General features: G+C 55.1%; 1 protein-coding gene across 1 annotated transcript; it reads left to right on the top strand.

Moving 5' to 3' along the window:
* Positions 1-1,917: 1,917 nt before the first annotated feature.
* S1PR4 (sphingosine-1-phosphate receptor 4) lies at positions 1,918-7,383 on the top strand. The gene is made up of 2 exons (XM_073324172.1): positions 1,918-2,006; positions 3,088-7,383. Exon 2 carries the CDS (start codon positions 3,170-3,172, stop codon positions 4,451-4,453), a length of 1,284 nt encoding a protein of 427 aa, XP_073180273.1. The 5' UTR covers positions 1,918-2,006; positions 3,088-3,169; the 3' UTR covers positions 4,454-7,383.
* Positions 7,384-10,906: the final 3,523 nt, after the last annotated feature.

The following is a 10,906-nucleotide window of genomic DNA, read 5'->3' as shown; positions in this document are numbered from 1 at the left end:
CAGCCCATGACCAATCGTCTTATTTGTGGCCAGCGGCCTCCTCAAAGAATCCCCGTTACAGTCAGGGGACCTGGGTCCTGGGTCTCTTCTAGCTCATGGCAGACCCCCCCATGCCTCTTACTACTTGTGACAGGCCTGATCCCGCAGGCATTACTCTGGAAGAACTCCCCTGACACGGGGAGAGACCCCCCTGCTGGTACCGGGACACTTCTGCCTTTCAGCCCATGCCGAGAACCTCGATCTTCCCTGGGCCATGCAGACACCGGAGCAGCCCCGCCCCATGGCCCTATCCGAATCCAGCTCTAGAACGGCATGGGGTGAACTTCCTAACTGCCCTGCCCCATGCTTGGGCTCAGCTCCACCTCCTGGTCTCTTGTCCATATACGGACTGGCGAGAGGGTGTGGTGTTGGTGGGGGAGATGCATTGTGAGGGTGGGGTGGGAATGGGACGTCTGCAGGGAGGCAGGAGGGCGATGCAGGTGCCTAAGGCATAAATTGATTCATAAATGATCTGGAGGATGGTGTGGATTGCACTCTCAGCAAATTTGCGGATGATACTAAACTGGGAGGAGTGGTAGATACGCTGGAGGGGAGGGATAGGATACAGAAGGACCTAGACAAATTGGAGGATTGGGCCAAAAGAAATCTGATGAGGTTCAATAAGGATAAGTGCAGGGTCCTGCACTTAGGACGGAAGAACCCAATGCACAGCTACAGACTAGGGACCGAATGGCTAGGCAGCAGTTCTGCGGAAAAGGACCTAGGGGTGACAGTGGACGAGAAGCTGGATATGAGTCAGCAGTGTGCCCTTGTTGCCAAGAAGGCCAATGGCATTTTGGGATGTATAAGTAGGGGCATAGCGAGCAGATCGAGGGACGTGATCGTTCCCCTCTATTCGACATTGGTGAGGCCTCATCTGGAGTACTGTGTCCAGTTTTGGGCCCCACACTTCAAGAAGGATGTGGATAAATTGGAGAGAGTCCAGTGAAGGGCAACAAAAATGATTAGGGGACTGGAACACGTGAGTTATGAGGAGAGGCTGAGGGAGCTGGGATTGTTTAGCCTGCAGAAGAGAAGAATGAGGGGGGATTTGATAGCTGCTTTCAACTACCTGAAAGGGGGTTCCGAAGAGGATGGCTCTAGACTGTTCTCAATGGTAGCAGATGACAGAACGAGGAGTAATGGTCTCAAGTTGCAGTGGGAGAGGTTTAGATTGGATATTAGGAAAAACTTTTTCACTAAGAGGGTGGTGAAACACTGGAATGTGTTACCTAGGGAGGTGGTAGAATCTCCTTCCTTAGAGGTTTTTAAGGTCAGGCTTGACAAAGCCCTGGCTGGGATGATTTAACTGGGAATTGGTCCTGCTTCGAGCAGGGGGTTGGACTAGATGACCTTCTGGGGTCCCTTCCAACCCTGATATTCTATGATTCAAGGGCAGGGAGAAGGGAGTGCAGAGAACCAGACAGGGCCTGTAACTTTGCACTGGACCCTGCAAAAGCCACTGCCATCCCTGCAGCATGGGGAGCTTTGTATTCTCCTCTTGTGCCCAGGATGTCTCCCGCCGTGGGTGCGTCTCCGCCAACAGCCTTTGCACCTCGGTCCGTGGCTTGCTGGCAAGAGCGGCCCTTGCTGTCCGTGGGGAAATGCTGCTGCTCTTCACCTGGAGCCTGCAGAGCAGCTAACCCCGCCCCCGGCCTGTCGCGAAGAGCTCCGGGACCATGAGCATCAGGGGAGAGCAGGGAGGCCTGCCGCTGAACTCGAAGATGCCCTCGGTTGTTTTGCGCTTCCTCCACCCACCTCTCAGCTGCGCTGGGTGGGTCCATCCTGCTAAAAATGCGGTTAGTTCTCGGCGTGTTGCAACTTCCCCTTTTCTTTCTCTTCTGCTAGGTACAAGTGCCACGCACCCTGCACGAGCAGCCCTCACTGCCACCTCTGCCAGGACCTCCTGCTGAGAGCCAGCCTCGCATCCAGGCTCGGCAGCAGAGCCTCCAGCCCCTGCCTTCCAGGTGAGTCCAGCCAGAGCTTCATGGGGGTAGTGGGTGGTGAGGGGTGGGGGGCTGTTCCCAATCCAGACCTTCCTTGGTTTCAAAAGCAGGTCACGCATTAATACCAGCATTGCAATGTGGCCAGGACTCCTGGGTTCTATTCGTGGCTCCCTGTGGGTCCTCGGGCAAGCCACAGCCCCTTTCTGTTCCTCAGTTTCCCTGCCTGTGAAATGCGGGTGATGTGACTCATCTTTGTAAGGTGCTTTCAGAGCCTCCTATGGCAGAAGCAATGTCCGTGCTCAGTATTAATGCAAGGTTTTCCAGCAGACTCTGGGCTCCATCCTCGCCTTAGACCTGCAGGTACCCACGGCTAGTGCACCTTGAAAGGGTTCTGTACCTTAGGATGCCCAGACAGCAAATGTGAAAAATCGGGAGAGGGGGTGGGGGGTAATAGGAGCCTATATAAGAAAAAGACCCAAATATTGGGACTGTTCCTACAAAATCGGGACATCTGGTCACCCCACTGCACCTCTACGTGTCCGTGCACAAAGAAGCACGTTGCGCCAAGCACCCCCAGAAATGAGCTAATGTATCTGAGACCATACGGAGACTGGAGGGCTTCTCCTTGATGGATGCAAGGAGGGTGTCTGGGCACTGGTGGCCGAGGGAGGCTGGAGATTAGGGAACAAGCTCTCCATGCAAGGCCAGGCATTGGGAACACTTTAACAGAAACGCTGAGATCCCAAAGTAGAGGACTTTGTGTAGGTGCAGGAATGGCAGTGCCCCCTTGGCTAAGGAGCTTTCCCTCAGCCCGGAGCGACACCATCCAACCAGGTTAGCTAGAGTCACCATCAAGCCAGCTGTGGAAGCAGAAAAGCCGGGCTATTGCTACATCCATGTTCTATCCGCACGTGTTCCCGTTTACCAATGAACCGGCGGACAGTAGCTCAGCCCTCACTGCTGAGAAATGATTTCAGCTGAACTGGGCAGTGGTGATGCTTTCACTCACAACAGGAAACCCTCTTGAACAACAGGAAGCCTTCACTATCATGCCCATACAACTGTGAGCATTTCAAAACATCTCACGTTTACTCTCTTGCAGAATCCCGGGCTGCCAGACGGGGGCGCCGGCTCTGACCTCTGCTCCATCGGCTGGACGCGGGGCCAGCTCCTGTCCTGTTTTCATGCCTTCTCTAGCTCTGGGCTTTGTCCTTCCCCAGGGCTTGCCGGTTCCTCAGAAGATGCCTGCTCCAGGGCTAAGCCGTTCAGTAGATCCCTCTTTTCCTCCTCTCCTAACTGTCAGTCCCGAGGCCAGGGTGAGCCTGCTGTACAGCGTGGACTCCTGTCTGCAGCTGGCAGCCAGGCAGAACATCAACCTCATCCTGCAGCACTACAATTACACGGGGAAGCTGGGCAGCCGGCGGCCCCAGGAGGACAGGATGGGCCTCCTCAAGGTGGCCTTCATCACCATTAGCTGCCTCATCGTGGTGGAGAACTTGCTGGTGCTGATGGCCATCGTGAGGGGCCTGCATGTCCGCCGGTGGGTCTACTCCTGCATTGCTAGCATCACGGTGAGCGACCTGCTGGCCGGGGTGGCCTATATCTGCAACATCTGCCTGTCGGGCAGCAGAACCTTCCAGCTGACGCCTGAGCTGTGGTTCCTCCGGGAGGGCGTCCTCTTCATCGCCCTGGCCGCCTCCACCTTCAGCCTGCTGGTGACGGCCATCGAGCGCTACAGCACCATGGTGAGACCCATTGCCGAGAGCGAGGCCAGTAAGACCATACGCCTGCGTAGTCTCATCGTGTCCTGCTGGGCCTTGGCCATCCTCATTGGGATGCTGCCTTTGCTGGGCTGGAACTGCCTGTGTGACTTCCGCAGCTGCTCCACCCTGCTGCCCCTCTACTCCAAGAACTACATCCTCTTCTGCGTGGTCATGTTCAGTATGATCCTTCTGGGCATCATCGGCCTCTACGCCTCCATCTACCACCTGGTCCGGGCCAGCTCCCAGCAGGTCATCACCCGCCACAGCCGCAAGAGGTCCCTGCGGCTGCTCAAGACCGTCCTGATGATCCTGGGGGCCTTCATTCTCTGCTGGAGCCCGCTCTTCGCCTTGCTGCTCCTCGACGTCTTCTGCGAGTCCCAGACCTGCAAGCTCCTGAAGGGCATGGACTGGGCCCTGGCCCTGGCCTTGCTCAACTCAGCCATCAACCCCCTCATCTACTCCTTCCGCAGCCTGGAGGTGCGCCGGGCCGTGCTGTGCTTCGTCTGCTGCTGCTGCATCCGCCTCGGGCTCCGTGGGCCCGGGGACTGCTTGCTCATGGCCGATATCAACTCGGGATCCTCGACTGAGAGCTCCCTGCGGGCTCGCGAGAGCTTCCACCGCTCCATGGTGCTCAAACCCCAGACCCGGTCTAGGGAACCTCTCTCCAGCAACTCCAGCATGGTGAGCAACCTTACCAGTAACTGAGGGGACAGCGGCAGGCTCCAGGAGGGGGCCTGCCCCTGGGGACGTGCCCTCTTGGCCAGGACTGGGTGTCAGGAATAAGGCCCGGCAGCTGCTCCTGCTCAGGTTCCTCATGGGAACAGCTGGGCTGCATGACCGCCCCACCTGACTGGCTGAAGCAGCTGGCAGGCTTGCTCTTAAGCCCAGAAGCAGCAGCAGAAATTATGCTGGCTGCTCAAAGCATTTGCAACGGCTTCTGACCTGCCGCCCTCACTCCAGATAACCTGGTTCTGACCCTCGGCTCTGATTCCCGACTTCTGACTCTAGTTCCGATCCTGGGCTCTGACTCCAGCTGTGATCCTTGGTTCTGCCCTCTGGCCTCTGACTTCAGCTGATCTAACCACTAGACATGGCTGCCCATATCCTGGTCCCTGACACTGGGCACCTGCTTTCAGAAGGGGTGGGGGGAGGCATAAATGAGACGACTGCAGAGAACTAGATGTCGGTGGATCCGGTGCCGGAAGGAGTATGACACCCCTAAGACTTGGGCTCCGCACAGCCTAAGGCTGTCAGCAAGAACCGGCTGAGCTATAGTTTCAGTGTGTCTGGACTGTGCATGTAATTATGGGCTGGACACTGCGTCTAGGTGTAGGCTGTGCCCACAGTTATAGGGTGGGCACTGCTCCAGGCTCTGGTGCACCCAGGGCTGAGGGCAGCTTGCTTGCTCACAGATTATGGCGAGCAGTGACTCTCCCTCCCTGCGATGCAGCTGATAAATTGGGGAGCGAAGCCATCCAGCGATTTCCCATCTGTCTCGCCAGGCCGATGCAGCCCCGCAGTGAGAACCCGGCCGCCTGGCAGGGCGCTTGAATGCAATGGATCAGCCATGTAGGTGCAGCCCTCAGATTCATGGCGAGCAGCCAGTGAATCTGCGAGTGTGATGGGGTTAACCACCCCTGGCGGGGGCATAGCTGCAGCTGCTGGCCTGATTCCACGCCTGTGGGCCTGGGGCTGTGCCAGGGCATACGGTGCATGTGTCACAGTCTTGGCAGCAGTGACTTACAGGCCTGCAGCGCCTCTGTCCCACGGCGTATGGTGCATCTGCAGTTAGGGGCCAGACAGTGTTCCAGGCTGGATGGGCTGCCTACCACGCTGGATGGGAGACCAGTGACAGCCCTGGCACCGATCCGGGGGGTGGGTGCAGCTGTCACTTGAAAGGTCCAGCTCAGGACGTGCCCCTTTAGCGAGGTCGGGCGCTCTTCCAGCACACCTGCCAGCCTGGCACCCGCTCAGCTATACCCAACTATACTCAGCTAGGCAAAGGACTAGCCCTGGTCACAGCAGAGGAGCTGGCTCCGGGTGCTGAACTGCGGATGTGTGAGCTGCAATGGACGAGCAGGGCACTTACTCCCCGGGAGTTCCGTGGGCTTTGGGTTGGGCCCTTAGGGACGTGGCTCCATTTCCCCTTCCTCTCCAACCTGGAATGGAAATGACAGCGAGTGCCACGCTGCGTCTTTCCAGGAACCTTTTGCAAACAGGGTTTTGCAACAGGCAACTTACAAGACTTGGTGCAATGGCCTGGAGCAGAGTTCGCCGCACCAAGGGACCGTGTGTGTGTGTGTGTGTGTGTGTGTGTGTGTGTGTGTGTGTGTGTGTGTGTGTGTGTGTGAGAATCTGTGCCCCAAACGTTGCGATACATTGTGTAGGGCGAAAGAGAGAGGCATTTATGGGCCCAATCCTGAGGACTTTACTCAACCCTCTGCCTCCCCTGAAGTTAATGGGAATTTGCCTGAAAGAAGCAGTACAAGATTTGCTCAGGTAATGAAGGCCAGTCCCCAACCTACAGAGGGGAAACTGAGGCTCCAGGGCAGGGGTGGGCAAACAATGGCCCGCATGCCGGATCCGGCCCACCAGCCATTTTAAGCCAGCTCTGGAGCTCCCGCTGGGGAGCGGGATCTGGGGCTTGTTCCGCTCTGGTGCTCCAGTTGGGGAGCAAGGTCGGAGGCTGCTCCACGTAGCTCCTGGAAGCCTCAACATGGCCCCCCTCCGGCGCTTCAATGAGAGCTGCAGGGCAGCGCCTACAGATGGGGCAGCGCGCAGAGTTGCCTGGCCACGCCTCCATGTAGGAGCCAGAGGGGAGACATGCCGCTGCTTCTGGGAGCCGCTTGAGATAAGCCCTGCCTGGAGCCAGCACCCCTGAGCCCCTCCCCATGCCCCAAACCTCTGCCCCAGCCCTGATCCCCCTCCTGCCCTCTGAACCCCTCGGTCCCAGCCTAGAGCACCCTTCTGCACCCCCAACCCCCTCATCCCCAGCCCCACGCCAGGGTCCACACCCCCAGCTGGAGCCCTCACCCCGCCCCTGCACGCCATTCCCCCGCCCCAGCCCGGAGCCCCCTCCCACACTCTGGCTGCTTGCAGCAGGGGTCCATCATGCCAAGCGGACATGCTGAAGGACACCACAGGGGGTGTTTCCCCCCTGTTGGCAGCTGAGCATGGTGGTGTCGGTGGTGCTGATGGGGGAGAGGGTTCTGGGGTAGGAAAGCAAGTCTCTGGTGTGGTACTAGTGGGCAGAGAGCTCTGTTCTGCATTGCTCCAGCAAAGCAAGGTGGGACTGTGCCTTCTTGTAGCTACTATGAGAAGCAATGTGCGGAGGGTGGGGGGGATGCATTTCTTCGGGGGAGACCTGTCTTTCTTACTTTCCATTCCCTGTTGCAAATGAAAGAGGAACCAGCTAACCTTGTTCGACCGTAGAGGCTGAGAGCATCCCCGCTGCCAAAGAAGGACAAGTTCCTGCAGCATGAAAAGCAGGGTCTCCTCCTTGCGTGTGACTTGATACACTGCTCTGAGGGCTGCTCTCAAGAGACTCCAGCTGGCCTGAGCAGCCTCTAACGAAAGCGGGGCAGGGGTTTTGTAAGTCCACTTCTTCTGCAATAAACTTTTTTACAAGAAAGTCACTCATTTGGCAACACCTCCTTCTGTTCTCCTCCCATCAATTGAGCAGCACATCCCACAGGAGAGGTTCTGACCTAGGAGGGGGAAGTGAACTTGGTGCTGGTGAAAGGTGCCACTGACTTCCCGTGTCACCATGGGCAAGTCACCAAAGGGGGGGGCATTTCCAAAGAGTTCCTGGGCAGATTTTCAAGTGCCCTCAGGAGGGACTGGGTTTTCAACCCCCCTCCACTACCACCTCCAGGCTCCCCCTGTGATGTCCATGGGCAGTTTTTCAAAGAGTTTGGTGCTCAGCTTGCTTTTGAAAATTTGGTCACTTATTTTGGTGCCTAAATGAGAGCTGAGCCCATCTGAAAATTGAGGCCCCTACGGGCGATCTTCAGAAATACTTCGCATCAATCTAATTCAGGCGAGTGCTGGGCCCTTTGGAAAACACACTCCTGACTCTCTCTGGGTCTCAGTTTCCCATCTGTAAAATGGGGATCAGACTCCTTCCTTTTTCCCACCCTTTGTTTGCCTTCTCTATTTCGGCTGCAAGCTGTTTTTGGCTGACACCATTCCTTCTTATGTGTCTGCACAGGCTCAAGGAGGAGTAATGGTCTCAAGTTGCAGTGGGGGAGGTTTAGGTTGGATATTAGAAAAAACTTTTTCACTAGGAGGGTGGTGAAACACTGGAATGCGTTACCTAGGGAGGTGGTGGAATCTCTTTCCTTAGAAGTTTTTAAGGTCAGGCTTGACAAAGCCCTGGCTGGGATGATTTAGTTGGGGATTGGTCCTGCTTTGAGCAGGGGGTTGGACTAGATGACCTCCTGAGGTCCCTTCCATCTCTAATATTCCATGATTCTATGATTCTTAGGGGACCCTGATCTCCACTGGACTCTAGAGGTGCTACTGTGATGCAAAGAATAATCTCTCCTGCAATAACACATTCATGTATCTATGAAGCATCCCCGATGCAGAACATGAAGGAGCTACCCTACCCTACCTTTCCCTAATGTCTTTCATCTGAGGCATCAGTTAAGCCTCACAAGCCCCCTGCGCTGCAGGGAAGTATTAAACCCCATTCTACAGAGAAACCGAGGCAGAGAGAGAGGCGCGAAATTTACGGTCACACAGAGAATCAGTGGCAGAACCCAGGACTCCTGACAGCCTCTCACTAAGCATTAGACGAGATGGCCTCTCATGGGACAAATCCTCCAGTGCCCTGGGCTATAGAAGGATGAGGGATTATCCTATTGCTAATTGAGCTGGGAAAGGCCTTGGGTCTGGTCCTGAGCTAACACAATGTTCCCAGCCAAACCACCTAAAACTCACCTGGTTCTGGCTTCTGTTGCAAACCTGGAGCTCTGGAAAGAGTCACCAAAGCCCAGGGATCATTCGGGGAAATCTGGGGTGGTTTTACGGCTTCCCGTGCAAACCACATGATGGCTTCGTGAGTTTCGCTTTGAAAAACCAGCACCTGAAACGTCGAAGGGTGGGACGCCAACCTGGCAGCACTGCTGTTCCCACCCCACCTCCCTTGAGGTGCTGCTCAGATCTGGCCTTTGGCTGAGGAGTCAAACACACCATGTGGATTGTAAGGGCAGGAGAGGAACCACCGTCCGTACATCATATTCCTCAGCATGTTGGAGAGCCTAAATTTTCAACTTTGAGGCTCAGTGGCCTTTGGTGCCCCCTTGTGGGTTTGGTATGGAATCATCGAACTGTCGGGCTGGACGGGACCATGAGAAGTCATCACCCCCAGTCCCCTGTGCTGAGGCAGGACCAAGTAAACCTAGACCGTCCCTGACAGGTGTTTGTCCAACCTGCTCTTAAAAACCTCCCATGACGGGGATTCCTCAACCGCCCTGCTCCAGAGCTTAACTACCCTAAAATAGAGCTAGAAAGCTTTTCCTAAGATCTAACCTAAATCTCCCTTGCTGCAGAATCAGATTAAGCCCATTACTTCTTGTCCTACCTTCAGACATGGAGAATAATTGATCACCAGCCTTCTAACAATCTTTAACATCTGAAGACTGTTAGCAGCTGCCCTCTCATTCTTCTTTTCTCAAGACTAAACGTGCCCACTTTTAACCTTTCCTTATAGGTAGGGTGACCAGATAGCAACTGTGAAAAAACGGGACAGGGGGTGGGGTGTATATAAGAAAAAGTCCCAAACAATGGGACTGTCCCTTTAAAAACAGGACGGATGGTCACCCTACTTATAGGTCCGGTTTTCTAAACCTTTGATCACTTTCGTAGCTCTCCTCTGGACACTCTCCAATTTGTCCACATCTTTCTTAAAGTGCGGTGTCCAGAACAGGATAACTCCCCCTCGTGTCTTATATGCAGCCCTTTTCATAACCACATCACATTGTTGACTCATCTGCTTTTTGCGATCCACCGTAACCCCCAGATCCTTTTCAGCAGCAGGATCACGTGGACAGTTATTTCCCATTTCGTAGGTGTGCATTTGATTTTTTTTCCCCTTTTTTTCTCCATTGCGGGTTAGGTTGGCAGAGCTGTTTCTCTCAGGGCTGTGCATTTTTCACACCTCTGAGCGACGTAGTTAAGCCAATGTAATTTTCTAATGGAGACCAGGCCTCATATAGTCCCTCTGGAAGCTCCCTAAACTCTCTTCTGGTTCTAAAGCTCTGTGGAGTGGCAGTTCTGGGGCCCGGGCACCTGCAAGGCTGGTGGCCCCCCAGCTGCATAGCCACACTCAGTCTGCTCTTTCAGAGGACAAAGGACTGGGAGGGTCACTGAGCCCAGTCCCAGTTATTGCAGGCAACCCCTTCGTATAATCCCGTTCAAAAATGTATCAAGCTCCACTTTTAAACTACGCAGGTTGTTTGCCCCCACTACCCTACTGGAAGGCTATGCCAAAGCCTCCCTCCTCTGATGGGTGGAAATCTTCTTCGCACACACACCTGGGCAGGAATAGAGCTCAGATTCTCTTTTTCCAACTGACATTCCCCCTCCCCAGCTTGCAGTAAAGGAGAGAATCTCCATTCAGCCCTTAGCAGTCTAGGGCACGTGGCATGCAGTTGGGCAGTTCTGATCCCACCCAGTAGTGGGCTGGTGCTGGGGGGGTCTGTGTCCCAGAAGCGAGAGGGGAAGGTCTGGTTACTCTTGGTTGTCTGATGCTCTGAGTTATTTTCTGTGCCATGGTAAGTGGTGTCATTCTGAATCACTGGCAAAGCCAGCAGGTGAAAACTGAGTGAGCATCAAGGCTAGCCATGTTTGTATGACAGGGTGTCTCAGGAACAGCTCTGGATCTGGATCAGGGCCGTGAGAACGGAACTCTCAGCTTCACTTCAAAAGGATCTGTAAGTGGGAGCCCTGCAATGGAAACAGAGGGGGCCTCAATAATAATACAGACTCTCTCTGCCTGTCTGATGCACCACTGCCCTCTACAGGGTAGAATCAGAACTGCCTTCCTGTGTTTCATAGGCTCTACACTGCTACAGCTGAGGGAGATTTTCTATTTGCTCAGGTGGAGGGCTGTCTTTTGCAGAAGGGGGCTTTGGAGTTCCATCTGTGGTGTCA

This window comes from Lepidochelys kempii, chromosome 25, assembly GCF_965140265.1.
Source record: "Lepidochelys kempii isolate rLepKem1 chromosome 25, rLepKem1.hap2, whole genome shotgun sequence".
Lineage (NCBI taxonomy): Eukaryota > Metazoa > Chordata > Testudines > Cheloniidae > Lepidochelys > Lepidochelys kempii.
The sequence above is the reverse complement of the archived record's forward strand: the minus strand, read 5'-3'. Positions and strand labels throughout refer to the sequence as shown.